Source organism: Dasypus novemcinctus, chromosome 23 (assembly GCF_030445035.2).
Source record: "Dasypus novemcinctus isolate mDasNov1 chromosome 23, mDasNov1.1.hap2, whole genome shotgun sequence".
NCBI classification, from domain to species: Eukaryota; Metazoa; Chordata; class Mammalia; order Cingulata; family Dasypodidae; genus Dasypus; species Dasypus novemcinctus.
In genome coordinates, this window is record NC_080695.1 from 54313764 (window position 1) to 54325871 (window position 12108).

The window sequence follows — 12108 nt, forward strand, 5'->3', positions numbered from 1 at the left end:
TCTGATTCATAACAGCAGACGGTGCAAAGCAAATCGAAATGCTCAACTTTCCCCTTTTTTTGGTGTTGGGTGGCCAGGAGGCTACCAGCAGTCCTGAAAATAGCAACACCTTGTTAGGAAGTCAGCTCCCTTCCCAGGATGGTAAGTGGAAAGATGCAGGACCCTTTTTTTTTTTTTTTCTTCCTTTTTTTGAGTTGCCGGAAGATTGCTAAACTGGTCTTTTCTCTCTTTTTGAACCCTCTCGCTCCCCCACGCCCTTGGCTTCGTCGTGGATCTCTAAAAGGGCAGTTGGAACCGTTAAACGAGGTGGGTTAATTCGATGATTCGTTCCGTCTGGTTTCTAATCGAGAAATGCTTGCCTTTCATTTGGGGAGTCTTGTCTGTGGCTGCGGGGATATTGAGTATTAAACAATAACCCTGATGCTGATAACGGCACAGTCTCCATGCCTTTCGGCTGACCAGAGATCCCGAGGAGAAGACACCGGTTGGCGAGACAGGTTCCCCTCCCCACCCCTCCTTCTTCGCTTTGATTATCTCTGTCTGCTTTCATGTCACTGGGATTAGTTTTAAAAATAGCTTTCCCCCCCCTTTGCTTTCCAGTAGACAGAGTAATATTCATTTTGTTTCAAGAACACGTTATATGGCCCTCCTGATGTATAAACCGCCCACACGTCAAGAAAGACTTTCACATACACTACAAAAGAAAATACCTGCAAATGTTTCCCCTGCTGTCAGTGGCTCCAGCGAGTTGGTGTTTGCCATCCTTGTGCCCGTAGTTGGTAAATAGAAATGGGAAACATTTTGCTCCAAGTGTTCAGTGGCAGGGACAGACCCCCCTCCCTGGCATCGTGTCTCCCCGGGGATCAGCTGCTTGTAATTTTGGGTGTTGTTTTCTCCTCTTCCTCCTCTCCCACCTCCCCACCTGTCCCCTGCCCACCGCCCCCAATGGCCTCAGGGCTTTCTTTCTAGAATCTCCGATCTGCTGCTGTGTAGATGGACCTGCCGGCACTGCTGTCAGAATTGTTACGAGTCCAGCTGCTGCCAGTCAAGTGAGGATGAAGTTGAAATTCTGGGACCTTTCCCTGCCCAGACTCCACCCTGGTTGTAAGTGAACCCTCTCTGAATTTCCTCGGAATTAAAATCAACCATGAGCCCTTTCTCTTCTCTTTATCTAAGGGGGGGGGGGGGCGCGCAGGGCCACAGAAGGAGGATTTGGAGGATAAGGCTGAGGCTCCATTGAGATCTTTGCTGTTGACATGCGCCTGCCCCTCGTGCTTGGCAAGCTGGGGAGACCAGCTGGCAGGAGGGGCTTCAGTTCACTTCGGCTAGTTTCCTCTCGGGCCATTTGAGAGGTGAACCGTGCAGCCCTGACCATGTGGGGACATTTAGTCACGTTGTGTGTTTTTCCAAGAGGAGCAAAGAGATCCGGGAGCCTCTGTATCCTTCAAGGGATGGCCAGATCCTAAGGGTTTCCGTGTGGGTCAGTGTGGCAGGTTGTCCCCGCACCTGGCCCAGGACCTGGCAGGAGGAGAGGCTCAAGAAGGGCCTGTGGCTGGGGGGGGGGGGGGAGGGGGAGGGGCCCGGAACACACAAGTGCCTTTTTGCTGGTCTGAGCGAGAACTTCCGAAGCAGGGAAGCAGAAAAGCAGCTCCAGGTCCCATCCTGTCCTCCAACGCTGTTTATGCTCTTCTGGCATCTTTCATTTTATTTCCAATTCGTTCTCCTCCCGCGCCTGCATACACCATCTCCATCTGCCAGTCGCTCAGATATTTTGGGAACGCAGTTTTGAAGCTTCTCCGCCACGTGTCTGGTCCATCTCCCACTGGCTGGGGGAGGGCCATGGTCAGAAAGTCTGGGTAGACTCAAGAGGGCCAGTGCCGGGAAGGGCCTTGAAAGCCATTTGAGAGCAGCGTCTCATGATAGAGTGGGAAGCCCAGAGAGGGAGAGAGATGGAGCCAGGGCACACAGCTCCAGCCCTGGTGAGGGCCAAGTGCTAAAATCTTGTGCTGAGATTTCAGAAGCTGCTGGGGCCCCTCCAGGTTTGTGGATCATGCCTCAGACCGCGCATTTCCCCTTCTTAGAAGCAAGTACTGAAGATTTCTGTGGCCAAGTGGCTAAGTGCTCACACTCTATGTCAGATGACATGAATTCAAATCCTATTTCTACTACAATTTCCTAGTTCTGTGGCTGTTGCTTGATCTCTCTGTGCCTCAATTTCCCATCTGCAAAATGGGGGTGATAAAAATAATAGTCCTTTTCTCGGAGGGTTGTTGTAGGGATTAAATAAATTAGTATATCGCCGAAAGTTGATTAGAGGTTCCCAGGGGGCCACCAGGAGGGGCAAGTGGGTACAGAGTTGTTGTTTGAGGTGATGCAAAAGTTCTGGGAATGGACGGTGGTGACAGCAGCACAACATTGTGAATGTAATTAATGCCTCTGAATTGTACACTTAAAAGTGGTTAAAATGGTCAAGTTTATATCATATATGTTATCACAGTAACATTTGTAAAAAGGGAATTAATATATGGAAAAACATTTAGGAATACTCGATACCTTGTCGATCATCATGTCAGTGATTCTTTTTACTCCATTTCAGTCTCTGTTTCCTTCACCATAAATTGGGAGTAGTAACAGCATTTAGCTCATAGGGTTACTGTTAAGAGTAAACGATGCCCAGAATAGGTAAACCTGTGGAGGCGGAAGCCAGGGGAGTGGTTGTCGAGGAGAGGGGGAGGAGGGATGGGAAGGGACTGCTTCGTGGGTTTGGGGGCTTCTTTGGGGGCGATCGCCTCGCTAGAGATGATGGTGGTATGACACTGCGAATGTACCCAGTGCCACGGAGTTGGTTGACTTTATATTACAAGCATTTCACCTCAATTAAAACAAAGTCTCCAAGATACGCACAGATGTGCCTAGCACGGTGCCGGGCTCCTGGGAAGGGCCTTGGCAGCACCCATTTCTCTCGTTCTTAGGTACTGACAGAGAGCCATTAAACCGAGATCCAGGCGATGCCAAGGAGCTCTTCCGCTTGTCCTTGGCTGCAGCCTGAATCCTACAGGTGTGTGGGAAGCTGAGATGTTTTTGAAAGCAACTCGTTCATTGAGCGATAATTCCCATTTCCCGGAGCCCGACATGGAGGAGGTTGGCTCAGCCCATCTGGTGAATTTAAAACAGTGCTTACCAGAATGGCAGCTATGGAAGGGCAGGAATTTGGGGCTCTCTTGTTCATTCAAAAAAAGAGTTGTTGACCGACTGACCTACAGGCAGAACTTGAATCCTGGAAGTGCCAGTCATCCAGGGGAGAAAAAGTAATACTTTATTTGATAGGTGTTTCTCATGTACCCACTGGGTGCCAGACAATGTGGTATTTTCAGAGTTGCATAAGATCCCTTTACCATGCTCGGGGGATTTTTAATTCTAGCATAGGAGATGAATCCAGTCACCTCATGTGCTTGGACTTTTGTTACAGAAACATCCAGGGATGTCTGGCTTCAGGCATAGCGGGATCCAGGGGCTCAAGTGATGGCATCCGGGCTTCATCATGCTCCCTCTTTTTCTTTCTCCTTCTTCTGTATTAGTTTCATTCTTAGGCCTGCTTTCTTCATGTGCCAGACTAAACTTATATTTGACTGGCTCTGCCTCCTTCTTAACAGCAGCAAAAGCTCAGGAAAGGCTCTCGGTGGCCTGGCCTGGGTTGTGTGCCAGTCACTGGACCCAGGCACTTTGACTTGGAGGGTGGAGTGCTAGGATCATGCCTGAGTTGTCTTCCCACCTAGAGACAGGGAAAGGGCCAGTACCGCTCTCAAAACCCATGGACTGACTTAGTAGACCAGTGGTTGGTAAGCTTTTTCTATCAAGGCCCAGACAGTAATCCTTTCAGTGTCTCTGCTAGAACGGCTCACTTCTGTGCTTGCAGGGCTTCGGCGCAAAGGCAGGCATGTGCAATAAGGAAATGCAAGGTGGAACTTGGTTCCAGCAATCCTTTATTTGCAAAAACAAGGAGCAGATTTGGCCCACAGGGGCCATGGTTTACAGACCCTTATGGGAAAATTTGGGTGCTGGGACTGAGAGGAGGGAGTGGATCGTGGGCAAGCAAACACCACAGGTGGCCTTGATGTATTCCCAGAAACATCTGGGAAGAGTGGCAGGGCTGGGGGCGGCGCTGGGGATCATGGAAAATGAGCCTGTAAGCTCAGGTTCTGTAGTGTTTTGAATGCCAGGGTAAAGAATATGGATTTTCTTCTGTACCCCTGGAGACTCTGATAGATATCGAAAGTCATGGTCAGGTACCTGTTTGCCCCCAGGTGCCCAGCTGCTGAGTGCTGCAGATGCATGGCCTAGCGTCCAGTCCTGAGTTAGAGGGCGGCAAGCTTTTGTGCAAGCAGGGGACTCTTTCCAAGGGGAAGGGGGTTGGGACCCTCTGGGCAGACACTTCTTTTGGTTTTGCCACTAGCAGATAAGTGGACTGGAACCTACCCCACAAGGCCACTGCTCCACACAACTCCAGGGGGCGCCGTTCACACAGTGGTCATTGTGAATGGTGCTGACTAGAGTCACGTGGTCCACAGCCTGAGCAACTGTGCATGAGCTTCCTGCTCCCCAGCATGAACCACATCTCCCCTGAATCATCCTGGGCAGCACTTAGCACATTTTTGGCACGCACCATCATGCAAAAGGGTAAGAGAAATCTGTAAAGGGGAGGTGGGTGCAGTGGTTCAAAAAGTACATTGACAGCTTGCGCTTTCCCCAGATTTATTTACCGAGTGGGCAGTTGCATGTTATCCAACAGGCAGGGAGTAGAAATGGCAAGTGTTTGGGCTTTCCAGGACTGTTCCCAACGGGACATCTGAGCCGAGAACCCAGGGACTTGCCTCTCAGCGGGGTGGCATTGGTCCTTTGTATAGGCTCTGCGTGTAATCTTGGGGAACGCACCGATAATTGTCACGTGCGCTCACATCATATAGCATCCCTCGCCCCCAGCTTTCTTTAGCTGGGCTGGGTTGGTGAGGGTCAAAAAGCTGTCCAATCCTGCTGGCTCCTTTGGAGACAATGCCAGGAAGACCCTTCTTGTAGAGTGAATTAAAGTCAAGTTGTTTGGCCAGCATGTGTGCGTTGAGCACCTACTACGTGCAGACCTGTTACAGGCCGTGCTCAGCAGTGTGGCGCATGCTGTCCGGAGTCTGGCCTCAGTTGGGACTCTACCATTGGATGGTGGTACACGTTAGCTGCCCACCCCCCTCTGCCTGCTGCTGGCTGGAGAGACAGGGGTGAGACGGTCAGTGACACTCAGTTCCAGCATTGAGTCAAGGAAGAAGCCAGGTGGTTCATTCTGAGCATTTAGCCCAGAGCCTGGCACGTAGTAGGTGCTCAGTACCCGGTACCTTTGACATAATCGGGCCAGATCCCGTCAACGCACCCTGGGATGGGAGGGATGGCCAGGTGTGCGCTCCGTTAGCTGCGACCCAAGGCGGGTCAGAGAGGCGCACACGAGGGGAATGTTCGTTTACTCCGTGAGAAAATGGCTGTGGCGCACCTGCGCGTGCCGGGCACGGCGCTGGGGCAGGGCAGGCAGCCATGAGTGACTTGTGCCCGCAGGGAGCACAGCCCGGCGTGGGCCTGCTGGACAGCCCGCGGTGGGTGCCAGGCGGTGCTGAGGACGTGCCGGGGTGGGGCAGGGGGGCGGAGGCCTGTCTTCCGTGCGCCAGGAAGGGGGCAGAAAGGAGGCGGGGCCATTCCCTGCAGAGGGAGCAAGGCAGCTGGGAGTGAGCCCTCAGCCAGGGCTTTGGAGTTGGTGGGGGAGACATTTAGGCTGACCCTGGAGGCTGCTGGGATTCCACAGGTGCAGGGGCCCCGGGAAAGTGTGGCCGCAGGGGAGCAGAGCTCTGCGCCCCCCCCCTACTCCCCCCGTTTTGGTCCTGCCTTCCTTGGAATATGCTGGAGGAGAGGGAAGCCTGATGGGTCCAGTATGATCCTGCTCACAGGTCCTCCTTCCCGCCCCGGGCTGCACCCCCCTCCCCTATTCCACCTGCTGCGTTCACCTTTTACAGACCAGGAGCAGGAGGCAATGAAGGATGGGGCATGCCCCCCCTTAGAACATGCCGGGACGGCGACCCTTCTGTTGCTTTTGCAGAACACCTGAGCGGGTTCATGTCTTGCACAGGATGCATCTGAAGACCTCATAGAATTCAAAACTTGCATTTTTCAAGATGAGTTTTTGTCCAGGCTTAAATGTCAAGTTATGGGGAGGCAGTCTCGGAAGGCATAAATCTGCAGCCATTAGAGCTTAGGGGCGCATTATTAGCTGAATCAATCTCACAGTGACATCGCCAGCCTCCCTCCCCCTCCCCCCGCCACCTCACCCAGCTTTATGAGGATTGGGGAACCTTAAAGCTACCCTGGTTTTAATAATATCAGCTGAGATGTATCGAGCACCTACCTGCTGCGCAGAGGCTGATGTCCTAAGCAGTTCCTGGGTGTTCACAGAAACCACCTAAGGAGGATGCTATAATTATCCCCATTTTACAGGCACCGAGAGGGGATGGGACTTGCCCAAGGTCACCAGTCAGGACTGAAACCCAAAGGTTGTGCTTGTCACCACTCCCCTGCATTTTTCCATCCCTGTCCTGTCCTCTCCCTCAGACGATGCTTTTTGCTTTCTCAGTATTGTCCCATCCTCACCAGAAGGCTCACGTCAAGCCAGGGCTTCTGTGAATTCATGACTGTTTCATCACATCAAACTTCTGTCCTCAAATCAGTGATTCTCAGGGCCATTTTGTAACCACAGCCAAAGAACCCCTGAGTGAGGCTGCTATAGGATATTTTTAAGAGGTGTTGAATTATAGACACAGCGACTGTTGAAATAGCAGGACGCTTGCAGAAGTTGGATGCACATATACGACCACATGGTTCAGGCAGGGCTGAAGACTGACAGGTGCCCGTCTTCGCTTTGCCAGAGTGGCGCCACCGTATGGCAATAGCCCGAATAAGTTTCCAGATCCCACCCCACCTCCCCCCCTTTGAAATGATGCACATTTTGACAGATTGTTCTAAATTGGAGAATATTCATTCATATCTCTTCACACGCTGTCTACAAAGATGCGTTTGAGAGTTTAAGGATACTGCACTCTTTTCCAATTTGCATTATTCCAAGTTGCCTAAAAGGCATCTGAAAGCTGTTTCATCGTGGGTCCATCCTCCAAGGGACAGAGAGGCCTGTCCCTGGGGACTCCTCGACAGCCTTTGAGACCTCTTTCCCTCCTACAGGATGGCCAGTCGGAGCAGTGACAAGGACAGTGACTCCGTCCACACAGCCAGCGAAGTCCCACTGACCCCACGGACCAACTCCCCAGATCAGAGACGCTCCTCCTCAGACACGTCCAAGTCCACGTACAGCCTGACCCGGAGGGTTTCAAGTGAGCGCTTCCGCCGAGACTGGCTGGGGGTTCCGGCCGGGGCAGGCCTGTGCCGCCCGGCCTCCATCAGGGGTCCAGGAGTTCAAATCCCCTTTGCTGGGTGCCCAGGAGAAAGGAGGAGAGCTGGCTTTCCCAGACACCCAGCAGCACCCCACGGAGAGGCAGTTGATTGCTGGGAAGGGGGTTGCCAGTCCAGAAGACGAGGGTGACGGCGAGAGAATGCCACATGACCCCTGGCACCTGATTCCTGCTGGGCCCTGCCCAAAGCCATCATTTTGATTGATTTTTACTTTAACCAATGGCCAGTTTGATTGAATTGGCTCCGTTGATGGATATGTCAGTGTATATTGTTTTCAGTCCCCAAAAGCAAATGCTGCCATATTACCAGCAGCTGTTGCAGATGCCAGTGCCTTTGGGACCTCGTGGATTGTCAGTGAGTGAGTACAGAGGGTTGGATAGTGACCAGACACCACCCTGATGTGATGACAAATGGCAGTGACCCTTGGCCTCGGTGTCGGGGATGCTAGGGCGGGGGACAGCGGCCAAATGGAAAGTTCATGGCCCGTTGGGAGGGGGTGGCTGCCACTGCCCCCTAGTGGTTGTCCTGGGGGATTGTGGTCCCAGGATTGCCTCATCTTTCTAAAGAGTAACTGGCAATCTGGGTTTTTATGTGAAACTTCCCTACTTTCAAACACCCAAAAATGTGTCCATGAGCCAAATTTGGCCCAGAGACCACCCAGTCTGTTCACTCTGTTGTATAGTGTATGTGTTTGACCTAATGACATGGTTAGGCCAAGGGGGTGGGTAGAAAGGGGATAAAGTCCCCAGACTCCCAGCCTCCCTTGATCCCCCCAAAAATACCTCTGCCCTTGCATCGAGCCAATGTCTGAAATTCACTTAGCAGAGGAAGAGAGTTAAAAATTCATAAAACATATCTGGGTGGAAACAATTGGTGTTTGACCTTTCCTGGATGTAGATGGGGAGGAAAAAGGAAGTCCAGAGTTCAAGGGCTTGAAACAGTGAAGCGAGGGGCGGCAGACCCCACTGGGCCCCGGTCTTTCCAGCTGTCAAGTGTGAGGGTTGGGTTCGGCCTGTGTGGTCCAGTACAGCAGCCGCCAGCCACGGGTGGCTCTTGTGCACCTGAGCGGGCCTGGGTCGAGTCCAGATGTGCCGGAAATCTAAATTACACCCTGGATTTTGAAGACAGTATGACAGAAAAGAATTCAAGGGACTGGTCTCACTAAATTTTTAAAATATTGATTACCTGTTGAAATGATAGTATTTTAGGTCTATTGGGCTAGGTAACATATCATTAAAATTAATTCTACCTGACCCTTTTCACTGTGGCCACTAGTTTTAAATTACCTACACAGCTTGCATTATATTTCTATCAGATGGCATTGGCCTAGAGGATTTCTAAGGCTCGCACCCAGTTCTCAAACACATGATTTCTGGGAGTGGATGTGGCTCAAGCGGTTGAGCACCAGCTTTCCAGATATGAGGTCCTGGGTTCGTTCTCCAGCCCCAACTTCTGAAAAATAAAATAAAATAAAATAAAACACATGATTTCTGTTCCATGAACATTTATCAGACTACCTCCCTTGTACCAGGGAAGAGGCTTGTGATTTTAGCTGGCAAGGCAGATGTTTGGGCGAGCAACAAGAATGTGGTGAGAGGGCAAGCAAAGATGACCATGGCGGACTTGGGGACGATTTGTTCAGCTAGTTGGTGGTGAGGGGGGCGGCTCCCTGTGGGAGATGAGTTTCAGTATGATCCTTGCAGAAGTACAACACTTTACATTTATTGAGCTCTTAGGATGTGTATGCTCTGTTGGAGCTCTTTCCACGTGAATCATTACCACAATCCTCTAGGGTTGGATCTATTTTACAGATGGGGAAACCGAGTCCCAGAGCGTCGAAGTAATGTGCGGCTGGTAAATAGCTGGGGTAGCATTCCACCCTGGCTCTGGCCCCAGAGTCCCTGCTCAAAGGCAGGGTCCGCTCAGGCTCTGCCACTCCCGAGCTGTGGGAGCGGAGCCAAGTTACCTCAGACGGCTGTTTCCTCACCTGTCAAATGGAGACGATAGTGACTATCGGAGGGCCCAGGGGTTGTGAGGACGAAAGGACTTAGGCTGGTCCTTGGCTGCTGAGGGGAGGGCGAGGGTGAGGGTATTGCCCGCCCTAGAACGAGCAGCCTTTCGAGGTGGGGGAGAGATCGGTGGAGGAGAGCATTTGGAGGCAGGCGCGCAGCGGGAGGGCGGGAGGAGCGCGGCGACCTCGCGCTGCGGGTCCCTGTGGGTCTCAACTCCCTTCCTGGCTCTTCAGGTCTGGAGTCCCGACGACCCAGCTCGCCGCTCATCGACATCAAACCCATCGAGTTCGGCGTCCTCAGCGCCAAGAAGGAGCCCATCCAGCCTTCGGTGCTGCGGCGGCCCTACGCCCCCCGACGACTACTTCCGCAAGTTCGAGCCCCGGCTGTACTCGCTCGACGCCGCCGGCGACGACGTGGACTCCCTGACGGACGAGGAGATCCTGTCCAAGTACCAGCTGGGCATGCTGCACTTCAGCACCCAGTACGACCTGCTGCACAACCACCTCACGGTGCGGGTGATCGAGGCCAGGGACCTGCCGCGGCCCGTCTCCTACGACGGCGCCCGCCAGGACATGGCGCACTCGAACCCCTACGTCAAGGTCTGCCTCCTGCCGGACCAGAAGAACTCCAAGCAGACGGGCGTCAAGCGCAAGACGCAGAGGCCCGTGTTCGAGGAGCGCTACACCTTCGAGATCCCCTTCCTCGAGGCCCAGCGCCGGACCCTGCTCCTCACCGTCGTGGACTTCGACAAGTTCTCGCGCCACTGCGTCATCGGCAAGGTGTCCGTGCCCCTGTGTGAGGTGGACCTGGTCAAGGGCGGGCACTGGTGGAAGGCGCTCATTCCCAGCTCGCAGGTAAGGCGCTGTCCTCGGGGAGGGCGGCTGCCTTTTCTAAGGATCTTTGTTTTTATATATGGCTTTGCGTTTAAAATTTTTAAAATTTTGAAATAATTTTAGACTCACAAGAAGTTGCAAAAGTAGGAGGGTTCCCAGGTCCTTCATCCATCTTCTCCCAAAGATAGTAGTGGGTGCTGCCATAGTAGGACATTATTGACACCAGGAAAGTGACACGGTGCGCTGGGGTAAAATAAACTAGACCTTAGGCAGATTTCCCTGGTTTTTACATGCTCCTTCCTTCCTCCCTTCCTCCCTTCCTTCCTTCTTTCCTTCCCCCCTTCCTCTCTTCCCTCCCCTCCCCTCCTCTTCTCCTCTTCTCTTTCACTGTAGAGTTCTATGAAATCTTACCATAAGTATGAATCTGTGTAGTCACTACTGCCCTGGGAACTTTAGAGATTGATCCTGGATTATTTAATAAGAAGAATGATTGTCCACAGTGTCCAGCTATCAGTCATTTTGACTTTCAGAAGTGGATTTGGGAGGAAAAAAAAAAAAGTGAGGACAAGGGAACAGAACTGATACACAGATGTTTTTTAGGCAAATTGTAGATCGCCTGCCTTTCCCCTGCCAGCTCCGGGAGATGGAACTGGCTTTTGGGGGCCCCCCGTGGCCCGGGCTCTGCCTGCCGTGGCCTGTCTGACTCCCTCCTGTAGGCGGTCCTGTGTGCCACGGGCAGCCCACTGTGGGTGGACACACGCGGGGGTGGGGGCCCAGGGGAAGGAGATGACCCTGCCAGGAGGAGGCCGGAATTGTCTCTCCCCTCTGAGGACACAGCCCTGAATGGCAGAGGCAGGGGCTTTGGCTTTTTTTTTTTTTTCTCAATCAAACACACTGAAGGGCTTCTCGAAGCTGTGTCAGGAATTTGATGTCCCAGCATCACAGTTGGGGATGCAGGTTTTAAACAAGTTTGCGTGTGTGTGTGTGTGTCCGTACGTGTGTTCCCAGATAGGATATGTATGACTTTCTTAGTTTGGATTCTCTAAGAAGAGACCTCTGAGGCAAGGAGTCGTGTATTAGGGAGGTGAGAGCAGTAGTGAGAAAGCCACATCAAGGATGCAGTTCCCAGCCAGCTGCTGTGTGGGCGACTGGCGCGCAACCCTGCTGGGAAACTGTTTGCTGGTGTAAAGCACACCGCAGAGTTTATTCCACCAGAGGGGTGAGGGAGCGGGGTTTTTCTACACCACCTCCTGTCAGCCAGTGCGTGAAGGCTGTTGGGAGCTGGGGAGGTTAACTCCTTGGCACTTCTAGACTGTTCCACTGGCAAGTCAGGTACCCTCTGACATCCAGAAATGTAAACAAATTCACAGGGACTGGCAGCCGGATGCCAGGCCAGTGTGCCATGAAGCGGCAAGAGCCAGGAGAGGATAGCTAGGGTGTCGCTAGCTCCTGCTTTAATCTCAGACCAGCATCGTGGGAAATTTCTCTTGGCCCATCCTCCCTCCCCACGTCCCCGGTTGGGATATATTGGGTACTTTCTGTGTCCTCCTCAACCTGTGACATCAGTGTGACAACCCTCCAGAAACTTAACTCTCGAAAGAGAGAGACCTGCTAGGCAAAACGCCTTGTATCTTGCCCCCGGTGGGAGGCCCTGGCGGTGGAGCACCAAGACACCACACGTTTTACCTTCTTGAGACTTGGCTCAAGTGCCACCTCTTCAGGAAAGCCTTTCTGCACAGCTGCCTTCGTTTGGGTCCCCTGAACGCAGAGAA

At 52.6% G+C, this 12108-nt stretch overlaps 1 protein-coding gene across 1 annotated transcript in view; it reads left to right on the plus strand.

Moving 5' to 3' along the window:
- The window catches only part of SYT17 (synaptotagmin 17), a 95888-nt gene that overhangs the window by 3619 nt on the left and 80161 nt on the right, over positions 1-12108 (plus strand). Inside the window, 5 exon segments of the mRNA XM_004450420.4 lie at positions 289-306; positions 956-1104; positions 7264-7412; positions 9737-9852; positions 9854-10357. Of these exon segments, the coding sequence (XP_004450477.1) occupies positions 289-306; positions 956-1104; positions 7264-7412; positions 9737-9852; positions 9854-10357 (936 nt within the window).